A 25,892-nucleotide genomic window follows, 5' to 3' on the forward strand; every position below is an offset into this window, starting at 1 on the left:
TTTGTTTACTTGAATTCGAGAGATGAAACATAGCAACATCTAACAATTTGGATGCTCGCTGAAATAAAAATCATGTGAGGTAAAAAGATCTCTCTGATAGTGACCTATACAACACTTATGATTATGATAATATTTGTAGAATGAAATTGGACATAATGGATTTGTTTTCTGTGCACTAGATTCTGTCAGGACTGTTTCAAGTTTGGATTTGTTTAAAATGCCTGAATAATTCAGCCCCTCTGATCTCTTCAGCGTGGCTTAGAGGTTGCAGGTTGCTGATTCAACTCCCAGTACTCAGAGCAGTGTATTCTGGCTTTGAGTCAGCAATAGAAGAAGCTGGTTATACATCTACTGTGTGGTCGGCTGAACCCGACTCAGATTAATTTTTTTATTCAAATCTGATTTGGCCGTTTTTTTTATCAACTCTGCGAGTCAGGAATGGCTGCTCAGTGTGGGAGGATCCCCTCGTGGGACATCTCCCCGGCACTGGCTGGCCCTCGCTGGGCTCATTACCTCCGCAGCAACGGGCTCTAAGACGGCTTGTAAAGACCCGGGGCGAAGGTGGATCATGGCTATGGCCTTGAGCTTTACAGCAACCATCGCCCCGGACCGTGCCGCATCCTGGGTCTGTGGACTTAGTGCTCTCTGCGCCCTCTCTCCCTGTGCAAATGTCAACTGGGTGCACTGTCCTCAGTGGGTCTGTGGGAAACTATCACATGAGTTTTGCCCTGCTAGAATATACAAATATAATGTAGGCTGATGCAAGACTGACACAAAAAACTACGGCTCAACTTGAAGAATTTCATGTCAACTAAGTGGTCACTGACTTTCAATGGGCAGCCCTGGCGCACTGTGCCAACTATTTTATGTTGAGTGCCCTTGAGCAAGGTGCAGAACCCTTTAACTGCTCCATGAATGCTGCACTGTGGTTGATGCAGGGAAGACATTATAAGGATCAGACCAGATTTAAATCCCAAATTGCTTACCCTCAACTGGGTTGAGTTCCCACCAGATCGGTTGTCGTCTGACGTTCATTTTGTGTCCTGACAGCTGATCAATTTCCCAAACAATCAACGATCTGGCTTTTGGACTCTCCGATAGATTTCTGGCATGTAGGACATTTAGCCCAGCAGTCTTACAGTTTGAGCAGTTCTGCAGTTGTTTCAAAATAAAAATTGTAATCTATAACCAGCTCTTTCTAACATTATTAGAGTTGTATTTTACAAGTTGTGACTAACTTTACTCTTGACAAAAAATACAAGTGATAAGTTTTGTTTGTGTATATTAAACAAGACAAGTGAAATGCAAATGTAATAGCTTATGGCTCGTTGTAAATAGAGTTTTCTTCTTTTCTGTCTCTCTTTCTTTTCACCAGGTCCAAGGGTTGGAGAAGCAGGTGGAGTTCTCAGACCTGGGCCCAGTGGGGTCTTTGATGAAGACTCTTCCATATGGCATGGGTGGAGGCACAGTGGGAGGATCGTCAGGAGGCGTGGTTAAGCCTCCGTACCAAACACGTATCTTCTCCACTTCCATCGACCAGACACCTATGAAATCCAAGCCACCCACCTACAGTTTCTATAACCCATACGACACGGCCCGGAATCAGTCCCTGCTCCTGGACCAAACAGGATACCGCTCTAAGCGCAAGCCCTCGCTAAAGACATCCATGAAGACCAAGAAGATCTTTGGCTGGGGAGACTTCTACTTCAACGTCAAGACCATAAAGTTCAGCTTGTTGGTGACAGGGAAGATTGTGGACCATATCAACGGGACGTTCACCGTGTACTTCCGCCACAACTCATCCAGCCTGGGGAACGTTTCAGTCAGCATTGTGCCGCCCACCAAAGTGGTGGAGTTTGATGTCCTCCAGCACCAGCTGCACCCCCACACTCAGCAGGACGTCCAGATCCACGAGACCCAGCAGACCACCATCAACCCTAAACAGACAAAGACTTTTAACTGTCGGGTGGAGTATGAGAAAACCAACAGATCCAAGAAGCCCAAACCCTGCCTGTACGATCCTTCTCAGACCTGCTACACAGAGCACACCCAGTCCCACGCTGCCTGGCTTTGTGCCAAACCCTTCAAGGTGATCTGCATCTTCATCTCTTTCTTAAGCATCGATTACAAGATGGTTCAAAAAGTGTGTCCGGACTACAACTTCCAAAGTGAGCACCCTTATCTTGGATAAGTAAGTGAGCTTGAACTGAAATGAGAAAAAAATAAATAGACAATGTTAATGACGACGATGATGATTATAATGATAATGATGGAAATCATAGTCATATTGATTACGATGAAGAAGCAGGGGACAGTTTTTTGCCTCTAAACTGCTGTGAATTGTGGATTTAAATCAAGTATAATCAGAGTTTTGGATGATTAGGATATGGCTGATTTTTCTGACTTATTTTCCAACTTTGTATTTGTTAACCTCTGTTTTTATTTGCTTTTTTTCTGTAAATAATGTACTCAACCTCAGCACACTTATTGTTTTTAGATATTTGTTTCTCAGTGTTATTACTTTTTGCAGTTGCAGAATTCGGTTGAAGAAAGCTGGAATCAGTATTATGCCCTCCGAGTACAAAGGGAGCCTCTGAGCCGGCTGTGCTGTGCCATCACTGTATGGCAGACGTAATGTTATGGTAGACTGACTGTTAATCATCCTCTCAGCTCTACGTTTCCTTGGATATAAGAGAGTTATATGTATGAGAAATACTATGCTGGATATGCATACAATATACTGTATGAAAAAGTACATTAAAATCTCTTAAACAGTGTTTCTGTGTTTTACTGGGTGAATGTTTTTGTTCAGAGCTTCAAGCACAATTGCAGTGCACAAGCTGGGCAGCATATTCATGTTATCTAACTCACCAAGGACACTATTATGAATTAAGTTACATTTCACTCTGCAAAAGCTTTCTGTAAAGATATGTAATTTTTAATTTTCTGAAACATTTTGAAGGGAAGGAATTGAATTTTAACACGAACACCAGCCGTGAAACATTCTTAAGATGATGATAATGTTTGAGGGAGCTGATATGTACAGTAATTGAATCCGAGGGAGGTTTCTGATATCATTTTTTAATTACATTTACCCTAAAACTGAAAATAAAAATAAATATGGTTTTGAAGGTAATATGACTGACAGATTTATGTTAGTTTGATCGTGCAAGCAAAGGAAGTGTTGCACATCTGAGCAAGCATTTTTCAGTTCCACCTTAACCTCTAGACGTCTTCCTCCCAATTCTTTGACTGCTGGCTTACTGGTGCTACTGTTATTACCTCAGCTACCTAATAATGTTTACTTCATCGTTGCTTTTGTTAAGCTAAAATATGAAAATGTGGAAAAATTAAGCAGGATAGCATCATCATTGATAAAATATGTACATATTCCTGCATCCAGATTCAAGGTAAAACATAAACCATCTCTCCCACCTCTTCCTTGATTCAATTAAACAAACACACTTGGAACATCTCCGCCTTGCGATTATCTCAGATTGTTTCACTTCGTCCTTGTTCACAAACTCTCTTGTTTCTCTCACCACAGAATCGTTGGCTCTCCACACTTTTGATCTGACGATAATTGTGCTCAGAATTTCATTAGTAAACACACAGTCGATGCTAATTGAATTTTAACCTCACGCTTGCTCGATATCCTATTGTGCTTTTGATCAATGACATTGAGATGGAGGTCCAGGGAGGTCCATGTATCTTACACAAGTTGCTGTGGATAGTCGGGTCACAGAGATTGATGGAGTCGCCGCAACCCTGATTCTCTGGAGTTCCCCTCTTTGTTACACAGATTATCTACGGTGGGTTAGTGAAGAATCACCGGACTAGTTGTTGTTTGACTGTACATGTGATTGCGTGTGAGTGTGTGTGTGTGTGTGTGTGTGTGTGTGTGTGTGTGTGTGTGTGTGTGTGTGTGTGTGTGTAGTCAACAGTTTGTTGACTATACACACACATATACATTATTTATCAAAAGAAGACCACTTAGACTCAATATGTGTGATTTGGTTAGTGAGATAATTCAGAGTAGTTTGGGGGAATTTTCGCAATTTTCCCTTTCCTAGAGTCAGAAACTAATATATACCTTTAGGCAGACCTTTCTTTTAATGTATTTTGGTGTCGTCTAAAGTAACATCAAACAGCAATATTAGGCTATCTTTGTTCAATTGCTGAGTGTCTATGGGATCAAATAACATAATCATGATCCTATAGTCATCTAGTAATTGAGCAAAACTAAGTAGGTAACCTAAGGGGGGTGAGGGAGTGCCTTTTTCCAAGCTTTGTCTGAGGGGAGGTCAACAGTCTATATGTTTTAATGTCTTTACTAGCAAGTTGACAGTAGATATATTACATATATGTTGTCTCTCCTTCCCTCATTTTGGAAGGACGCCAGCTGGATTCAAATCTGCAACATTGTCGCTCAATCCCTAGGCCACCAAGGTCCTCCACTTTTTTCTACTGTGAGGCAGTCTCAGCGTTCATTGGGAAGACGGCAAAAAGCACCATGCACTAGAAACCAGTTTGAACAGAGAATTGACAAACAGATATATTCATAGTGATTAAAAGAATGTTAAGCCACACTTGGCCTGAGTTGTCTGGATATGTTTTGGGAGGCAAACAGGGAACCAGGGGAACACAGAAAGAACCCACTCTCCACAAAGGAAGCAACAGGGGCTGAGATTCAAGCCATGCTTCTTTATGAGCAGCAAAAGTGCCCAAATCCGTTAAAATGACCTACTAAACAAATTACTCAGTAACCTTGCTCCTTTTTATTTACCCACAAGGCTATGAAAGGGCAAATGTATATGTCTATGAACAATTAATTACATGTCTAAATGCTAAACATGTTTTTCTAAACACTCTGCATATCATCAATGATAAAATACTTGCTTGTCCAGTAAGCAAGACAAATAAAAACATTTTTTATCTTGAAATATTTGTTCCTTTATCTCAGTTGTGAGGTGTGCTGTGCATTCACAACTGTCACAGATCAACACCTACAGTAGACCTGCAAATTGAAATATAGAAATGTATTGGAAAGATATGTGTTACTAAAAAAAAGTAAAAACTACTTTCATTCACTGTAGTCTGTAAGAGGCTCAGTCCCCCTGGGACATGAAAATGAAATGAGTTGAAACAGAAGATACAGTTTAAATTACAAATACAGTAGCAATGGGATTTAAAGGATTACTTATATTCCTTTATGTGTTGGCTATATTTTGACCTATTCGTCTGAAATAAAGTTAAATTCAAATTACTATTATTGATATTCACTTTATTTCTTGTTTATTCATTGTCTTTTATAGTCGTAATTGTGCTTTGGCAACACGTGCCAAATGTCATGCCTAAATAGCCTTTAAAATTAATTATTGCCACACATACTGGCTTGCGTAATTTCCTCACAACGGCCTACAATTCCCATCAACCATTTCGGCAGGATGAGCGTTACCAGCCGTTGCCAACAACTTCAAACAGTCCTTTCGGAGCCTGTCAGCGGTGTGTCGCCTGGCCGTGCTTCTTCTTCCTCTGGCCTGAGACTGGAAACATGCTGTCTTTCGCTCTGAGACAATTTACACGGGTACGTGTATCATAAAGTACTCTTTTTGTGTCATTGTTTCTTTGGTGGTGTGTTTTAGTTTGGTAACTTAGCGTTTATGTACGGTTGTGCCGTTAGCTAGCTTAACGTTACAGCAGTCGTGGGGGTTTACATTTCCCACCTGTGCTGTAGCAAGTCACCACATTTAAAAGTGTTTGAAGCATTTAACCTCAAACTATACTTTGTTTACTGTTGATATTGCATTTTTGATATATTGGCAGTTGTTAGTTAGCTGATAAGCTAGCAGGCTAGCTGTCAGTGCATGTTGCATAGCTGCAGCAGTGTCCACGTAATGATGCAACAGTGACTGCTGAGTTTCATCATGTGGGAAAACAACACGGATTATCACGAACAATTTTCAGTTTAGCTACCAGTACCTGTCTTTTATTTAACTATATGACATTATTATATTATTTATCTGCATTACGCTATTGTTGTTTTTTACTTGAAGGGGTTTTTTCAAGTGAAAATCCTCAGTAATGGTAACTCTATGCAGATAACTAATGCAAGAGAAGGTTAGCAAACAATGATATACATTAGGGCCCCCCAATAACGTTCAAAGTGCAAATTGAGGCTATAATATTGTGCAGGAGCACCGAGAAAATATTAACCTCCTACTTTGAGATAACTATGTAACAGATAAGGTTGTTTTTTTGTCAAGGAAATAGTCCTTGTGTATGAAATAGTCCTTGTGATATATATATATATATATATAATATATATATATATATATATATATATATATATACTATATATACACACACACACACACACACATAGATACATAGATACATAGATACATGTATGGTGAATTTAAGATCAAAGGTCCACTTACCTTATACACTCAGTTGCCAGTTTATTAGATATCTAAAAGTTATGATGAAACTAATATTTAATCTACTTTTGTTGATATAAAAGGGTTGGGAAAAAAAATATTTTAAACACCTTTCAGTGTAATAAACAGCACCACAATCTGCAGCCAACTAAATGACCATCATGAACACCATCTTACACCAGATCCAGCCGAATCTTAACATTATAACCGTCAAGTATTTATTATGGGTTGTAAACATCTTTGTTGCAGTGTTAATAATTTAACTTTAACATTATACACTTCACAAAGACCTGCTTAAGTGCAGGACTATTTTTGCAATGTACACTGGATCCTATTATCCTGGTAAATTATTATTATTATATGTTTTTACAATCTTCCCTGTTAAAACAATTGTAGCCCTCTTGATAAATACAATTTTAATCACATATCAGTTGCCCAGTGATTTCAAAGGTATGTATAGTTTGATATACTTTTTTGTAAACAAGTTGCTTGATCAGTTGAGACATCAGGGTGATTAAGGTGTTGGAAAAAAAGTTGGTTGAGGCCTATTAATATCCTAATTTTGAACTTTATGAAGTGACCCATTTTGAAGATGTTGCAAATTTCATGTAGTTTCTCAGAAACAACTAGGCTATGCCCAGTTTGTGCCAATATCTTGTGGCATGTATTCAGACCTAGTTTTGTAAGTCACTGTCAGTTTGTTTGAAGTTTCCTATTAAATGTACTGATTCACGTGCTTGCATGCTTTTTATATTAGTGGTAATCGGTTTAGCATGCATCTTAATTGAGTTTCAAAAATACTCACAAGACTCTTATTTAGTGAGGCTCTCGGTTGTTACCACCAACTACATTAGTTTCCTTTTGTTAATGAGCATTTCTATTCTTCTTTTTTTGTGCGTTTTTAGGCTGTGTTTAATAGAACTAACTTGTTTCTCGTGTCTATGATTGATGGACTTTGTTCAAATTGAATCTTTAAATTCAAATATAAAGATTACTTCTCACCAAATTAAGTCCTTCAGAGGTGTTTAAGCTTATGTTTTGTGTATAATGATGACAATCCCAACTTTTAACCTCTTTGCAAAACCTTTAGGTTCAAAGTAACACACATTTAAATTGTAATGCCTTAAACTTTAGTAGAGCAAAGTGAGTGTGCATATCACAGAATGTAGCATTATATTTTTTTTACAGATGTTTTTTTATATGTGAGACATATTTGCAGTTCAAGAAAGATAATGAGGAATAAATAAATGTGTCTTATCCTTTTTCAGTATAAACATTTAGGAAAGAAACGACATTGAAAGATGACTTTCACATGCCTGAAGCTGTGTGTTAGCCTTCGGCTTGATAATAATTCAGTAGTATGACCTGAGTCAAGGCCTACTACAACTAGCCGAGTAGGAAAGTCACCATGCCATTGATCTAAATAAGAAACGGTAAGATACAGTAATTTACACTGAAAGAAAGACACTCAAGAAAACATTAATATTAGACAGTTATCTACTGGGTTTTTACCAAATATCAATGGTGGAAAAAACATTTGATTTTAAATGTGACGAGTTGCATTTCTTATCTGTGATATTGCACTCGTTAAGTCAAGTTTGCTACACCTGCCAGACAGCCCTTTCCATTTTCTTTAGATTAACAGTGAATGGAACCAACATTAACTGATTTTCTCTTCTTTTTTACTGGTGGCACGAAAATAAAGTACCGGTAAGTAAGTAAGTAAGTAAGTAAGTAAGTAAGTAAGTTCTATGACTGATTTTCTGTATTTCAGTGGCTCAAAATTGCTTTTAGGTGGCCTGAACAAGAGTTTACAATGCAGGAAAACCCAGTTAAGAATTTCTATTTTTGATTTAATTATGTGCTCTTGATGGGGACAATGAGAGGGTTGTGGGAAAGGCGCTTACCGATAATCGCAACGGTACAGTCCACAGCATGCACTAGATTCTCTGAGGCACCAGTAAGCCCAGTATGTAGCTCTTTCACAATCATCCCCATCACCACAGAAAGTGTTTCGGAAAGATTACGGCATAAATGTATCGTTCCACCGCCCACACTTCTGAAAATTGGCTTTGTTGCCGGCATCGCTTAGGTCTCTGATTGTCACCCTGATGATCCTTTGACCCGAATAGAGTGGAGTCGCCCTGGACTCAGCCTCGGTCCCTTCACGCCTCTTCACCCCATCCAGATTTCTCAGTCTAGTGTTATCTAGACTGAATCACAGGGCAATTTGTAACGGACAGCAGTGCTATTAGTCAGTGACAGGGAAAGAGGCAACTACGTGTCAGACTGACGGATGTTGTTGCTCTGTTGACACTTCTTCTGTCGAACCTTACATAGATTTTTTTTTTCCTCTCCTCTCTTGTCCCTTCTGTTTTGCTTCTGTTACATGGCTGATTGTTGTTTGGTATAGCAACTGATGGACAGCAGTCATCTGTAAAATTGACTCCTCAAGAGCTGCTTCAGGAAATGGGCAAAAATAATATCAAACTAGGATTAATCAAATGATTTTATTTCTTCCCCTTTCTTCTTCTCTGCCATTGATTGGTCTTTGGACACAGATGTTTGACAGGAAAGGTACACTGCCAACAATTACCCTATCATTGTCACGCAGATACCGTGCATCTGTGACTCTGCCATTACCTCGTGCTCGGCGCCCAGGTTGATGTGGCCTATCACACCCCTTTTCTCACTGCACAGTTTTTTATCAAGTTCACCTTCAAACGAAAGCATCATCTGTCACCTAAAAATAGCCCCACTCTGACATATTTAGTGCTTGTATCTTGGCTCTCACTTTTCTTGGATCTGTTTATCTTGTGTTTATTAATTAATCTTCCGTAATGATCAGGGCTGGGAAATGAGAAAGGAAAGTGAAGAGGTAGACCACAGGGATTGACCTGTGTGTTGTTTGATTAAGCCCAGTGCTTGTTTGGACAGCATGGAAGTGATGCCGATGACGAGACGAACCAATAAAAACGCCACATGAATGCTACTTGTCTGAGCTTTCTTAGCAGCTTAGGGTGACAGGATGAGGATGGGAAAAGGAAAGCAAGGATGAAAGTTGTTGAGGAGGAGGAGGAGGAGGAGGAGGAGGAGGGAGGAAAGGACACCCTTGTCTGTTGTGCAGTCTTCAGTAGCACTGTAACGATGGCACCGTTGGCTTGTGTTGGGTTTTTCTGCCACTGCTATCCATGGCCTTGGTGAGTCCCAGGAGAAGTGCAGACAGCGAAGGACAGTTCCCGTCAAGATTTAATGACCCGTGTGATTTCTCAGCGAGAAACTTGTCCTCAGAGGCAGCCCGACCTGTCTCCCTAGGCCCTCATCTCTTCCAGAGCCCAGAGGAGGGGCCTTCTCCCCTTTTCCACCAACGACACTGCCACCGGTGACAGAAGGCCAGAGTAGAGACTGTTAGAAATCGGCCATTAATGTGCCACTTGCCCCCCCTTGTGTGTCACCACTGCCCCCTCTGCCACCCCGGGGAGCAGATGAAGAGGAGGAGTAGAGAGGATGGGCCTAACAGCGATGGAGTAGATAAACTATCTGCATGCTGCTCCTAAGGATAAAGTTTTCCTTTTTTTTTTTGCAAAAGATGTTGAATTATGAGACTATGGTTGGTCAGGCAGCTTTTATTATTTCTTCACAACATTAACATTCTTAATTCTTTGTCTTGTGAGAAACTACAGAGTTGGTTCACAGCGCAATAAAGCCTCTACAAAAGATGAAGTACCCAAACACTTTTTACACCACATGGAATAAGCGTAAATGGTGTTTTTTTGTTGTGTTTTTTCGTATGCGTGTCCTCAACCAGTCCTGAGCATTGTGTTAATTACTTTTTAATGGCGCTATTAATGGGAGGTTTTCCCTCACACCCCGGCACACCTGTACAGATGATAACTATAGGTTGGCAGTGGCGGGATTGATCTCAACACAGTCATCATCATATTGTTGATTAAATGATGTGAGAGAGCCAATTTGTTCTAAATGCAATCAACCTGTCAGGCTTTCTTTTTCTTATGTTCTGAGTGTTCTCCTACACAGTGCCCTCCTTGTTGATTGTGGTGTATAAAGTAAACTTAAGTACAGAAGGGCTAGGTACACATACAGCTGTTATACATGACAATCCTTTGGTGCCTAGAAAGGTTTTAGATTATCTACGCAATTTAAGGAATCTACTGTAGAAATACCGAGCCAGAAATTTAGTGTTCAAATAATCCATCACAGGCATATTGCATAGAAGAACCAGGATTGAAGCCAGAATAGGATTCATGTTTAATTTAGAAAAATGTAGACAGAGACAGTGAAAATTGTATGGACTCTTCACACTCACATGATCAGGCATTGCTGCAGCAGCAGTAGGAGAACTTGCCAGCCCCAGTCCAGATTAGATAAGCAGGAAGTGCTGAATCTGTTCTCTATAGTCCTCCTTCGGTACACTGAGGCTGTAAAAGTCGGTCCCTCAGTTTGTAGAAGTGCTGATAGAGGCATAATTGTACAACCGTGCTGATTATTGATATCATGGAAACATGCCAGTTTCTAATTATACCGGGCTACATATTAGAGTATGAGGAACAGAGGAGGGGACTTGAAATGTCTTCTTATTTATGTAGGACAAATCAGGGTTTTACCTCAAGTATGTAGATATGATCTATACATTCTGTGGAAAATGAATGGTCCATGTAACATTTCTCTTTATTGTGTTATGGTCCCTCTTTGCGGGTATTGCCTCAACTAGTTTAATCTTCATAGATAATATAAATCCAAAATACATATTGTTAAATTCCCCCCTCCCCTGTTCTACACACCCACATGAAATGTTTTTCTCATCTTGCTAAATGTTCCTAATGATACAATCAAAAACCAGCAACAACGCATACTGTAGTCCTCATCTTACCATACTTTTATTAAAGCTATGGTAATTTGCAGTGCAGAATTATGATTTTTGTTAAATGGCGAAATCTGCAGGATGAACTAAATCTCCCATAAACCATGGCAACTTATTTCAGTTCTTATGATACCCATTTTAATGCAATGATCCAGTATTTGAAAATGTATTCACGATAACTGTTATATCTGTATGAAACTAATATACTCACAATTTATCTTTTTCTCTCTCTCATTATCCCCCAACCCTGCATCTTCTCTTGTGCTCACAGCCACTGTGCCAGCGAGCCCCGGTTCTTCTCAGTGTACGTGGCCAGCAGTCCCATGCCGCCACCTATACAGTGGATGAGGATCGTCCATGGACGGGCCAGGACAGCCTGGCTCAGGACGACCCCGAGATGTGGGATCTGCTGGTAAAGGAGAAGGACAGGCAGTGCCGTGGCTTGGAGCTCATTGCATCTGAGGTAGGACATCTTTCACAGACAATGTTTTTAACTTAATGTGTTTTTGTTTTTGTTGACTGTTAAAGTACATGTCTACTCAGTTACAGAGATATGAGAAGAATTGGCTGCAAAAGAAGGGAGATGACATAAAACACGCCAAAACCTGATTATAAATTCAGCCTTTAGTAGTATATGAAGACCCATCCTATACAATTTTGTACTGATTGAGTTGACTCATTTTTAATGAAAGACAGTCATTGTAAACACTTAATGCCTGTAAGAGCTGGCAGCACCTCCCCTGTATGTTGGCAGTGCAGAACTCTCCATCACCTCTGTTTTAATGTTTTGGCAAAATAGATAAAGATGACTTGCTAGCCTTATGGATATCTTGTCTGGTTGTATCTGTGTTTCCATATTACTGCTGGCAGGCAGCATTGACAGAAAAGCCCTTATCAGTGGTTTATCAGGGCTGTAGAGAAATACAGTACTTACAGCACATCCAGTACAACAAATGATAATGGTATTGTATTTAAAATTCATATACTGCAGCATGTGTAATTTCATTCTTTTTTGTTCATATTTATTTCTAAATCATTTATGTTTTAATATTTAAAGCAGTACTTTTGCTGTTTTTTAAACGTTTTCAGTGACTTGCTAGGGCAGTGAATCTGTGACCTTCTGACTGAAACATACAAATGGTAAAACAGCTATCATGAACTCTGACAAGTTCATATCAAATTATTCAAACATTTAATAGTGAAAACCCTCAGTGGATACATAACTTTCTGGAAGCAAGAGTAACTGAGTTATTACAGAAACATTTGGGTTGGTTTTTGTTTTCATTCCAAGGCTAGATGGTGTGAAATGGGACATTTTACTATTCAGAAGAGGTTTTATCTTGTATTATTCTTTCTTTCTCCTCCTGTATCTTCTTCACGACAGTAGTTGTTCAGTGGAGTATATCGGCCCCTCTCTACACAAAGCCTGACCACTGTAGTGTGAGATAAAGCTGATATCTTCATTCTGCCTCCCCACCTTACTCTGCAAGGCACATCACAGTACAGCTCAGACAGGCATTCCTTGAATGAAAATACATTCATATTTAAAAAAAAAAAAAAACATGCGCACACTTCAAGAGAAGCAAATGCAATTCCTTTTGTAATGTATGCACAGTCGTGGGCATGACAGATGGACGCAGCAGAGAGCTTTTTACTGGAGCTGTTATCTCCCTTGATCTCCTCTTGGCTTCTAGGTGAAGCATTAGCATAACCACACACAGACACACACATACCAACACACACACGTACCAACACGTCAACGAGGGAGAGTGTGTGGAAACTAGACTGTACTGTTTGTGTCAGATTTTGCTCAAGCTCTAATGTAGGGAATACAATATTAATAAGTCCAGTAAAATAAAGCAATAAGCCACGAAAGGCCGTAATTTACAGTGATTTTATAAACAGCTACTAACAGCTAAGAGGCGTTACTAAAATTATCTTTTTCTGTCTTGTCCGTCCCTTTCAACCACTTATCACAATAGGTGACTTATTGGAGCAGTGATACTGTTGAAATGTGGCCACAGCCGTGAGTTTGTAGAGTATTTTACAAATGGTTTAAAGGCAACTCAGCCAACAATAATCAAGGATCGGAAGTATCCATTTTATAATAAATCATAAATCTGGTATTGTATTTTTTTTTATACAATCAAAGCTTCTATTGATGTTTTCAAATGAAGCTTGAACTTCTGTTTATCTGTTCTGTTTAACAAGTAAAAAGTATTTTTTTATTAAATCAACTTTCTTTAATGAATATAACTCGTCAGTCTCGTCAACATAAATACCCTGGTGCTCGCTGTGTTTGTGTGTTTGAGAGAGAGGGGAAGAGAAGGTGGAAAGTGGGCTTTTGCGCACATTGTTTCTGCAAGTTATTAATAACTTAATCGGAACGGTTCTTTGTCGCCACAAACCCGAAATATTTTTTAGTAAGCTTAACCAAACTAGTGTTGTGGGTCAACCTGCGGATCACTTTTTTAGCAGCCACCACTTGATTCTAATTCTACAAATAGTATACAATTTATAATGTGTGGCATAATCTTTATCTGCAACTATGAAATACCAGATTTAAACAGAATAAATGGACATACAAAAAAACCCTGAGCAGTATTCAAATGTTGATTCAGAATTTGAATCTCAACATTATGTCATACTCACTAAAATTAGTTTTTCTTGTAAAATGGATTGCAAAATGTTTGGTGTGATCTTTATATCTTTATATATATATATATATATATATATATATATATATATATATATATATATATATATATATATATAAAGATCACACCAATGATTCTCAGCATGGGCAGAAAGGTTTATTACATTATCTTGTATCCTCCAGCAGTGAGACGATAAGCATTGTGGAGTGCAGAGTGTTAGTCTATGGAAGTCCAGAGGTTCAATACTGTAATGATTGTCTTTAGCTGGAGGGGGATTTCTCACTATCACTTAACAGACTTTAATTTGCCGTCCTTGTCCCTTCTGTCCACTTGCGCCATTGATCTGAGTGTGGGTTTGCTTGTGTGTGTTCTCACCACAGAATTTCTGCAGTCGAGCAGCTCTGGAAGCTCAGGGCTCCTGTCTGAACAACAAATACTCTGAAGGCTACCCAGGGAGAAGGTGAGTGTGTTTATTCAGCCACACACCAGCTTATTAACACTGTTGATATTCTCTGCTTTAGGATATTTGCTACAGACGTGCACACATTACCACTCACATAAACATACACTGATTTGACTGTTCTTGAGCTTGCCCTGTAATAATACATGCCAACCACACATAATCCACAGCCTCTACTTTGCCAAAGAACATTCCTGAGGGGATACATTGGAAGAGTACAGTGTTCAGAGTTCATGTTTTTTATTTCCAGTTTTCCTATTTGTCTATAATTTCCCTCAGATAATTCACATTTATCAGCAGTTTATCAGTTCTGACCTGTTTTGAAATGCTTCTCATTTGATGTCTTTGATTCCTGGAATTCAAGCCGATACCATAAATCTCCCTCCCACTGAAAGTGTTTTTTATTGTTTTTCTTCCCCCCACATCCCACTCATCTGCTGTTTGCCCTTAAATGTAATAAAACAAAAGGATGATCTCATTGAATGAGTGTATTGTACAGGAAGCCATCTGTTGCTCTGTCATCTGATCATCATTTGATGAGCATTTTTTACCTGAAATATCCCAAATCTGCTGTGATTTTTGGGTTAGCATTGGTCAAGATTGTGACCATAAACTGCTGATACTGACTTAAAGTGGCTATAAGAAATAATTTTGCATGTGCAATTTATCAAGTTGACAGTGTGACTGTGTGGAAAGGGTTACTCATAGTATTGATTAACAGAATTGTCACCCAAATATGCCAAAGCGCCATTGAGCTTCATAGATTTTTAGCTCATTGTTTAGCTCTGTCCCACAACTTTACTGTTTGTGTTCGCTCTCACCACAGGTGTAATTTTCAGCTACAGCAGGCAGCTGTTTCCAGTGAAATAGCTCTAAACACCCACTGTAAACTACCCGCTCAACACCAAACAGCAGAAAAACAATGTTAGTGACTAGCTTGTGAACATAGTGGCTTTTAGCATTTAGCAGCTAAAGAGCCAGATATTTCCCTCAGGCGTTGGTAGAGACCAAAAACCGAGCTAAAAGGGAGCAAATATTTGACTTCAGTCAGACTCAAAATTATGATAATAATTTTGCTCTGTAAGTGCTGGATGTGTAAATAATAAGTTTGCCATATCAACTTAAAAGATGATATGTCAGTGTTTCTTAGATGGTAGGAGTGATACATCTGTTACTAAATGGCCTAAGGGTGTCTTTTTTTGTTTTTTTCCATCCCCGCCCTCAGATACTATGGTGGAGCAGAAGTGGTCGACCAAATTGAGCTGCTGTGTCAGAAACGAGCCTTGGAGTCCTTTGACCTGGACCCAGCTCTGTGGGGTGTCAACGTCCAGCCGTACTCTGGCTCCCCTGCTAACTTTGCTGTCTACACCGCTGTGCTCAAACCCCATGACCGCATCATGGGCCTGGACCTGCCCGACGGAGGACAGTGAGTACTCACTGCTGCTCTCTTCTTATTCCCTGCACACTGTCAATTATTTTCTTTTACATTCACACTTTTCTAAGCTGCACCAGTTTCTTTGTTGGTGAACACTAGTGTGCCATTTGCACCTGGAATATCAAGTTGTTTGCAATGTAATGTAATTTTCTTGGCTGTTATTCCGTCTGTTTACATGTCCCTCTTTGTCACCCCAGTCTCACCCATGGCTACATGTCCGACGTGAAGAGGATCTCAGCAACTTCAATCTATTTTGAGTCCATGCCTTACAAGCTAAATGTAAGTAGAGACCCCTACTATTGATGTCAACTAACATATTGTGGACCGTCTTGCACCAGCGAATAACTATTAGCTTTTTTTGGTGAACCAGTAAAATCTATAGGAATGGGACAACAGCGATAAAAGCTTGTTATGTGTATATGTTGTATATTTAACATATGGTCATGTTTTTTATCCTCTTTCAATGCCAGAGGAGAGGAGTTTTCTGAATTGCAATTATTGAATCCTGTAATGTCAAGATAGACAAAGTTTTCAGAGTCAGTTCTCTGATTGACTTATGAAGTGACCGCCACATGAACCAGTACTACTGGTCAGAACTGCCCATGTGCCAGAGGCTTCTCGCATGTCTGCAAAACATTGCTTGTTCTGCTGCAGCACTCTGTACAAGGTCTCCTATCTTTTAGTAGTACTATTGATCATCTCTGTTCGTTTGTCAGTTTCTGCCCTTAATCTTACAGTTGTTGGTTGAAATAAGAAATTGGGCTGGTGTGTATAGACAAACCACACTAAGATTTGTACGGTATGTTATGTATAAGGTGTTTTGTGCTGTCCTTGCATTCACTGTATTGGTGATTGGGAGAAAACTGTTAAAGACTGGATTAAGAGGATATGTGAAGTTTTTAAGTACTTCTTACAATTTAATGACAGGATATTGATTTCAAACATAAGGCAGTGTGGGTAGAAATTCAATGTCAAGAAACTTCAGCCCAACAAGAACTTGCTGGCAGGTGCTTGTTGACAGAGGGGCATAAACACAGCTGTTTTGGTTGAAATATGGCCTTTTCACTCACAATGCAACCTTACATTCGTTTTAGTTTAGTATGATTCATAAAACATTCAAAGGGCTGCTTTCAACTAACATTGAAATCAGTACAACCAGGATTCCTCGGATGCGGGTGAATCGTATATTGGTGTATAGTATTTTATTCCAGGGGTCATAGTTGTGTGGTGGTGTTGGTAGCGGCTGATAGATAGCCATGAGAGTCTGCATGTCCAGACCTGCTGATGTATGGGCAGGCAGGACCCCTCTGCGAGAGAGATAATGGGAAATCGACAGGCTGGCCAGCACCACTGGCTCTGTCTTCACAATGAGCAGCTTGATGGAGTGAGGGAGCATCCATAGATGTGCTCTGGAGATGGGAGATTATCAGGTTGTCTAAATAAAGCTTTCCCTTCTCTTTTTTCTTCTTTTTCTTTTTCTTTTTCTTGTCTGTGTATCCCTTATTCTCCCTTCTTTCTGTCTCTCACTTTGTTTTTCTGCTCCATCCTGCTCTCTTTCTCCTGCCTGTATTGTCTCTCTTCTCTGATGCTTGGAGAGGGAGTAGAGGGGTGAAACTGGAGGTTCAAGCACAAGAAACACTTGTCACTAGTCTGATCCAGTCTGACTCTGTTTTATGGGACTCAGACATACATCCCCTGATGTCTCACTTGTATCTTATTAGCTTATTTGAATGAAAAGGGCCGATAACGTCTCCAAACCAAGCTCTGATCTGTTCAGCCTCATCACACCAGTTGAATAGAGCCCTGAAAGGTTGAATTAGGATAAGTAGGGTGCATTACTGCAATTGCTCCATCTTCTTTGTTGATATTATAGGTTGAAATGTCTCCTTTCGATAAATTCCTTCCCCTTTTAAGGTAGCCAAAGTACTTCAAATGCAGCTGCTTCAAATGAGCTTCAAATGGAAAAAAATCTCTCGTCCGTGTTGATATGTTTGCTCTTGATCCTCAAGATATCCAAAATCTTTTTCTCATCCTCTCATGTTCCTTTTTTTTTCTTTCCTCCTGAACCTTACTCTTCCTCTAATATTCATCCTCCACTTCTTTTTCCCCCTTCTCTGTCTCTTTTTTCTCTCCTCAATCTGTCTCCCTCTTCGTTTCTCTGCAGATTGCAACAGGACTCATTGACTACGACCAGATGGAGCTGACGGCCAAGCTGTTCCGGCCCAAGCTCATCATCGCTGGCACCAGCGCCTATGCCCGCCTCATTGACTACGCCCGCATCAAGAAGGTGCATTGAGAACTCGCTCCGTATTCAAAACTCAGTGTGTGTGTGTGTGTGTGTGTGTGTGTGTGTGTGTGTGTGTGTGTGTGTGTGTGTGTGTGTGTGTGTGTGTGTGTGTGTGTGTGTGTGTGTGTGTGTGTGTGTGTGTGTGATATCCTCTCCTGCTACCTGTTTTCTCATCCTGCAGGTGAAGGTCAGACCAGCTTTGTCCTCTTATTTAAAACTCTGTCAACCCTTTCCACTGGACTTTCAGGCACACCTGCTCCTCTTTACTGATAGGTCAGACCTAGCAGGATCACAGCCAAACATAGCTTCACTTATTTCTGTCCTACAGTCAGAGGTGGAAGAAGTACTCATATCTTCTACTTATGTAAAAGTAATAATACCACAGTGTAAATACTGAGCTACAAGTAAAAGTTCTGCATTTAAAAATGTACTTAAGTTGAAGAAAAAAGGTATCCGCATCAAAATATACTTAAAGTACCAAAAATAAAAGTACTTATTCTGCACAACAGCTGCCCACAGAAGAGACAAGAGTCTTTTCACAATTTTTTCGGGTCTCTTTTTTGCACTCTACAACACAGATGCTTTCTGTTGCCTACTCACCCGAACTGAACGTGGATTCTCGCACTGACTCACGCATACACAGCAGCAACTTCTAACTGCACACTTCACTGCTCTCTTTGGCAGTGCACAAGAGGCCCCTCTATCTGTTTTGTTATACCCACCCGCTGACTCACTTCATTCACTCCATGACTGCTTCCCTTTGTTGCAGAGCCTCACTTTAGCTAGTACCATCAGATGGAGTGTCCCTCCATTACAGAGCTGTGTTTTTATTAAGCACCATAACTACTTTGCCTCAAGGTCTGAAGTGGGGCCATATTTTCCCCCTGGCATGTCTCTGTGGAACTCTTCTCTGTTTTATAACAAAATCTGCCGGGCAGGGCTCTTCTCCAGATTTTCAGTGTTGTGTTACCTAGATTGGAGCAGGCTTGTTTTTTTGTTTTTTTATCTGAAATTTGTTTCACTATCGCCGTTCATCAGCTACCGCACGTCACCCTCTTGTGTTCTTTCCCCCCTCAAGTAACCCTGCCATCTACCCTGCCTTTTAATCTAATAAACATGTGCTGATCCAGTTTAGATATGAGAGGAAGGGAGATTGTCATGATAATGAATATTAATTGGAGCACTAAAAAGATTGTTTACCGCTCTGATCATTCGCCAGCGAGTCATTTGCATGTTAGCAAGCTATTTATTGTTTGTGCTTTTTTCAATAAATGCTGGCAAGCAAAGCAAGGATTTATTGAATCACGCTGTAATATTTAGTGTAATAATGCCAGCTCCAATTTGAAATATCTGCCCTTTGAGAAGATAGGTAGTGCTTACAGATGTAGAGTTGGTCATCAAATCTTAATCATGGGGGTTTAATGTAAATTAATTTTTATCAAGAGATTGTATCTCACATTTTTTCTCTCACATTTGAACTTATACAGAGAACCGTCAAATAAAGTACACAGGGTCACTGATGACACTGATTAAGTTTAAATATGTAGTTTAGTATAATAACTAATAACTATTGTGGTTTGGTTTGGTAACATTCTATATATAAAGAATAATATATGCAAATACAGAGCAGTTCATAAATATTTGAACGTTTCACATCTTTGCTCTGTGCTCCAGGACTCTACATTTAAAATTAAACGGTGACTGAGGCTGTAGTGCTCGACTTTTAGCTTAGTGTTTAAATCTATTTAGAGATAACAGTGTATGACTCTCCTCTTTTTGTACATAGTCCCCCATATTTAAAAATACTGAAGAGTTGAAGTTTTGTATGGCAAAACACTGAAATGTGTGTAGCAACCTGAATCAGCCACCTGAAGATCAGATTGAAGACAGAAACCCTCCTGAAACAAGCAATAAGTGAAGAAGGCTGAGAAGTGTTGTAGACTTTAGAATGTTACTGATTGCAATGGGTTGCAACAAAATATTAAATACAACTTGGTTGAACTTTTTATCTGAACTTGTCTAATTACTCAGTCACCTACTTTTGGGTAACAATGTATAAGAAGCTATAATATCTACACTGTTGACTTGACTGACTCAACTTTAGTCCAAAGATATTGGACAGTAATGTCATGATTTGGAGTCTTGTACCTAAAAAGGTAGAAATGTAAATACTATTATATTAAATTTCCTGCCCTATGGTATAAATGAATCCTAATTGGTTGTCTGTTACACCCTTTTCCCCCCACAGCTGTGTACCGATATTAAGGCCTACATGCTAGCTGACATGGCCCATATCAGCGGCCTGGTGGCGGCCAAAGCCATCCCCTCTCCCTTTGAACACGCTGACCTCGTCACGTCTACCACACACAAATCCCTCCGAGGAACCAGGTAAGAACAAGAACATTTCAGTGAAATCTCATTAGAACTTCTGCACTGAGCAACATGGAAAGTTAAAGTATTTTGTGAATTTGTGATTCCCTCCTAATCAGACAGCTGATGTGCCATGGGTTGGGACAAATCAAATTACCAACAATGAAACGTTGTTGGGTTTTTAGAAAAAAATAAAATGGTTGAATACAATGTCTGTTCTGTCTAGGGCTGGCATCATCTTCTATCGTAAGGGTGTTCGCTCAGTGGACAAGAAGGGGAAGGAAATCATGTACGACCTTGAAGACAAGGTCAACTTCTCTGTGTTCCCCTCCCTGCAGGGCGGACCTCATAACCATGCCATCGCCGGTGTGGCTGTGGCACTCAGACAGGTTAGCTCAACACCCAAACCCCCAATTTAAAATATAAAGTAAATAACTTTATTTGTATTGATGTAACATTTTATGCGTATGGTCTGCTGTTTCCTAATAAGAAGTTAATAACTGGTTCATCAAATTTTACTGTGAAACTAAATCTTACCGCTGAGATGCTTTGGTGCAACTTGACCCGGGAACTTGTTCCCTAAGCTGCTGTGGGCATCTGCTCCTTCTGTCTCCATAGTGAACTATCTGGATCCTAATGTTTGTGCTAGACAGCGATTGAAATGTAATCCATTAAAGAGGATGGAAAGACACTTTTGTTATTTTGTTTCCAGACACAGTCTCCCATGTTCAAGGAGTACATCAGCCAGGTACTAAGGAACGCCAAGTCTATGGCTACAGCTCTACTCAGCAAAGGCTACACTCTGGTATCAGGTAATCTAACTTGTATTTAAGCATTCATTTTTGTAATTACTAGAGAGACACTTGCTCAGTAGACAGCAGAAAGAAACACAGAAGAACACACACAAGAGAAATGTCCTGCTGCAAAATGCAAATAACGCAACAGAGAGGCATTTAAATTCATGATGTGCAAATAGGCTAATGTCAGTGTAGCTATCCTGTCAGTCAAGATAATAAAATCAGATGAAAGTGGTCACTTTCTGGTTGAGAGCAAATGCTGGAATCTTGTACTGCATTTAATTTGCTTGCCTCAGCTCTTTTTTGATGTATAGCCCTCAGTTGATACCCTAAAAAATACAGGCTTGTCCTGTGCTTACCCTGCATTGTGTGCATGCTCCTTTTTTTTCAATCCCTTTGTAGATTTCTGGGTAAAAAAACAAACAGGAAAAAGGGTGTTTTATACTGTTGCAATCATGGAGAATGCGTGTATCTACTCAAGTTATATTAATAACATTTCCACAGTTATTATATACGCTCAATTTCCAGGTTATTATTTAGATCTAGTTATTGCAGTCTAATACAACAGTCCTGAAATTAATCTCATCTTTATGATGTTCAGTGTTGTTAATTATGATGTCAGTCACTTGTATGTATCGGGATGATTGTTAATATTGTTTACTATATAGTTTTAATGGCATTGTACATTTGTCACATTCACAGAGAGCTGAAACGGCAAAAGAAAATCAGTAATCTTTTGATCATTGTCTCAGAATGAAGTCAAACTTGTATACATATAACGTAAACACAGTGCTTCGTTGAACGTACGTAAAGCTGATGTAAAGACAAACATGGACAAATGCATGAAAAAGGTGACTCATTGGAGGCCCTGACAAAACACTACCCAACAGTAATTTGGCTTCATCATTAACTGCATTCAGTTTCATATCCTACAGCTAACAAAGAATGTAACATTTCCTCATCCACAAACTAAAGTTGATGTGGAAGCTCGTGTCTATGAAGCCTCCTCCTCAATTATTATTTTTTACTAAGGATGTTAAAATATTTCAGACGGGACCGAAAACCACCTGGTCCTGGTTGACCTGCGGCCTAAGGGCATTGACGGAGCTCGGGCCGAGAGGGTGCTGGAGCTCGCATCAATCACTGCTAATAAGAACACCTGCCCCGGGGACAAGAGCGCCTTGACTCCTGGTGGCCTCAGGCTAGGTGAGGAACAGCGTCACATTACATTACATTAAGCTGCACTCAGACAAGGTCTTGTCACATTTTTTAACGATTATTAGAAAACCACACAAAGAATATTATTTGTATATTCAAAATGTTTTCTAAAATACCGGTAACTTTGTCAGGATAATCAGTCTTGATGTGCTGGTCAGCTATTCAGTATATTGTGTTCCACACAGTCAGGTTTGTTTGTGTCAAATTTACTTTGCACTTAGCATCCTCTTCACTTAATCAGTTTCACTGCATATGGAAATTAGTCAGCCACCAATTAAGCCACAAGCACTGAGCAGATCATGATTAATTAAGTATGTTTATGTTTTTAATCATCTTCCAGGAAGTATAAGAGCTCCATATCTACATTGCCTCATTTTAAACATTGTCTTAGGGCGATTATCTTCACCTACAGTACAATGCACTTATTACCTGATCATTTTATTGAGATTTGGACGGCACCTTAGCGACCCCTCAGCCATCAGCATCAATGTTGGCTTGACACATCAGCAGTCTGTAAATATTGTTTACTGAAATTTCAAGTTCCAGGGTTGTGTTTTTTCGTCCCAAAGACCATATGGTTCCTAAATAGAATAAAATGCAGGAAACTTCATTAGAGACGGTTGAACCTGTAAAGGCAGAGGGAAGTGACCAGTCCTTACTTTGTGTTTCAAGCTGCTGATGTTGTGTTCTTCTCTGTCCCAGGTGCTCCAGCCCTGACATCCAGACAGTTCAAAGAATCTGACTTTGTGCAAGTTGTTGAGTTCATGGATGAGGGCTTCAAGATTGCCTTGGACGTCAAGAAAAAGACAGGTAAGCACACTATAAGAGGGGACACGGATCACAATGTAGCCCAGTATTTGTTGAGAACATGTGCCTCATGTTTGCCTTTTTTTTTTTTTACTATAACCGTTTTCACATATGAACTCCTGATAGTGTCTGGAGAATAATGTCCGCACATTGTCCGGAGTTTTCCTTTCGCACATGTAGCACACAACCGGAGATTGTCCGCGTCAGAAGTTGTCTCACCTACTGGAAATACTCCAGTATTTGTTTAGGTGGCGTCTTAGAGTGTGCAGGCTGCACGATTTGACACCGCAGTCACAAAGCCAGCTCATAATTTGCCGTTCCTTGAATTAATCTGACACATTCCCGTCAGCTCTTACCGACAGAAATTCCAGAGTTTCATCGTCTCTCCAGTTAGACAGGATTGTTGCCATCTTCCAGTTTCACACCAGCCGCAAAAAAACAAAAACAAAGAAAAACTAAAGATCATCAACGCTGATCTGACCTCTCGCTCACCTTGAATGCACCAAGGAATGAGCGGCTCTATTTACGCATAGGCTCCATCTGACATCACAAGGACTTTGTACAAGTGAGCTGGTAGGGTAAAGTCTGTTTATCTGTTGATTGATCAGACATTTTGCGTTCTCACGTACAGCTCCTCCGGGTAATGCCTAGACAATTTCAGGGTTGCCTGTGTGAAAGGGCCGTATGTAGTTATTAGAAAGGCAACAAAAGTGTTAGAATGTTATATTAAATTGTTGGATACTGAAACATGAGTGGAAACAAAAATCCCAGTGACGATAAAACAAAGGAAGCAAAATCGCAATAAGGGAGAGCTGAGCCTTTTCCTTCCCTCTGTTGTCTTCTCCAGGAAAGCTCCAGGACTTCAAGAACTTTCTTCTTCAGGACCCAGAGACCGTTGCTCGCATCGCCAACCTGCGCCAACGCGTTGAAGCTTTTGCAAGGCCCTTTCCCATGCCAGGCTTCCACGATCATTAAACCAACCAATGTAGAGTCTGTGAGGCCGTAAAGCCAGGCGGCAGAATGCTGCCTGGATACAAGGAGAGGGGGAAATGTCAACCTAGTGAAATGTGGTTGGTGCCTGTAAACCAGGATGACTCACATCTTGGAAACCACAGTTTCTTTATACTTCTTTCTTGCAGTAATACATCAATCCGTTCTTGTAAAAACTTGGCCTCTACGTTGAGGTAAAGAAACAATAAAAGTTAACCGATTTTGTAGAGCCGAAGAACCTATTTTCTATTGCATTTGTAAAGATCTTTGTCAGTTGACGCTATTTCTTTAATGTGGGAGAAAGAAAATCAAATCAAACAACTCTTTGTGTCACATACTCTGTGGCTTGATTAGTGTATAATTAGTTATTATAATAAGCTACACTGAGAGGTATTAATGCTGTAAGAGTCTTAACAAATGTCTAATGTAGATTATTATATCGACATTGAGATCTGTGCATGATAGCTTTCTTTTCCGTCTAAGAAACCAGGTACACAAAGAGGCTTTATCATGTGAAGCGGTGTTCTACATATAATGTTGTGTTGGCCTTTACTTTTATGTGGAGCAAATTTTGTTGAAGATCAGAAATTAACCCAAAATGTTGTCAAAATATAATTTATGGAAGTTAGTGCAAGTCAGATTATATAGGAGGTGCACTAAATAATTTGAACATCTTATAATATACTATGGTAATACTAAAAAAAGAATGTTTACACTGTGAGATGTTTCTTAAAGCAAGAAGCAAAAATCATAAGCTTCAAATATTATATTGCATTACAAAACAAAATGTCCACCTCTATCTGAGGCTGTTTATTTTTGTCATAGCTGTAATGATTGCATAGTCTTTTTTCTTTCAGCATATTGGTCAGATTTTAATTGCTATATATTTTGTTATGATGGATAAATAACCAAATGGAAAAATAACAAAAATGTCATCCTGGATTATTTTATACTTTAATTGTAGTGTGTTTACAAAGAGTATATACTTTTCTATGTATTATTTAAAAAATAATTAGCCATGTAACAGCCATCACACATATCTTAAGGTTTCCAACACCAGCTGATTTGTTGTACTAGAAGAAAGACTATTTATAGTGCAGTCTGCCTGATTTCAATGATGTTCAATGATGTAAACTGAAGCATCTTAAATCGTAAAAAAATATGTCTATCTGCCTCACAGATTAGAGATGTTGTCATTATCACTGCATCAGTGAGGAAGCAAGATTTGTTTGTGAAATGATCGTACAGCACAATCGAGAAAAGGGTGTTAGAAATGTTGTGGTTACTTTCTTACTTTGCACAAAACACAGCTTCCAAAGTGAACCAAATCATATGAATTATCCACATCACAAGTTTTTGACAGCCAAAAGACTTATTCCAATAATTTTACTACAATGTTCATATCCTACTGTTTGTCTGTTCTCATCTCTGATATGTTACCAGCCTTTGTACATCAACAAAAGTTTGAACTAGCTTTCTTTTACAGAATTTTTTTTTACATTTAATTAGTATTAGCTAAGCCCTAATAAAACTGAATAATGCAAACACA

The 25,892-nt window shown here is 39.5% G+C and overlaps 2 protein-coding genes across 2 annotated transcripts in view; both read left to right on the forward strand.

Annotated features, from left to right (window-relative positions):
- Positions 1–2,768, forward strand: part of nxph4 (neurexophilin 4) — a 40,334-nt gene extending 37,566 nt beyond the window's left edge. The window contains exon 2 of the mRNA XM_029432065.1: positions 1,376–2,768. Within this exon, the coding sequence (XP_029287925.1) occupies positions 1,376–2,191 (816 nt within the window). The 3' untranslated portion in view covers positions 2,192–2,768. The remainder of the gene's footprint in view (positions 1–1,375) is intronic.
- A 2,666-nt stretch (positions 2,769–5,434) lies between these two features.
- Positions 5,435–25,892, forward strand: shmt2 (serine hydroxymethyltransferase 2 (mitochondrial)). The gene is made up of 12 exons (XM_029432314.1): positions 5,435–5,587; positions 11,594–11,785; positions 14,360–14,439; positions 15,665–15,865; positions 16,072–16,153; positions 18,039–18,161; positions 20,410–20,549; positions 20,758–20,920; positions 21,244–21,343; positions 22,379–22,534; positions 23,249–23,356; positions 24,201–25,892. The coding sequence occupies exons 1-12, from the start codon at positions 5,555–5,557 to the stop codon at positions 24,326–24,328; spliced, it is 1,506 nt and encodes a 501-aa protein (XP_029288174.1). The 5' UTR covers positions 5,435–5,554; the 3' UTR covers positions 24,329–25,892.

This window comes from Cottoperca gobio, chromosome 5 (assembly GCF_900634415.1).
Source record: "Cottoperca gobio chromosome 5, fCotGob3.1, whole genome shotgun sequence".
Taxonomy (NCBI): domain Eukaryota; kingdom Metazoa; phylum Chordata; class Actinopteri; order Perciformes; family Bovichtidae; genus Cottoperca; species Cottoperca gobio.

What these genes read in the sequence shown, in the direction of transcription:
- shmt2 (XM_029432314.1), top strand. Translation starts at nt 5,555, where the DNA reads ATGCTGTCTTTCGCTCTGAGACAATTTACACGG. An exon ending in CTCTGAGACAATTTACACGG is followed by an intron (nt 5,588 to 11,593) that starts GTACGTGTATCA and finishes TTGTGCTCACAG; the next exon opens with CCACTGTGCCAGCGAGCCCC. An exon ending in CCATGCCTTACAAGCTAAAT is followed by an intron (nt 16,154 to 18,038) that starts GTAAGTAGAGAC and finishes GTTTCTCTGCAG; the next exon opens with ATTGCAACAGGACTCATTGA.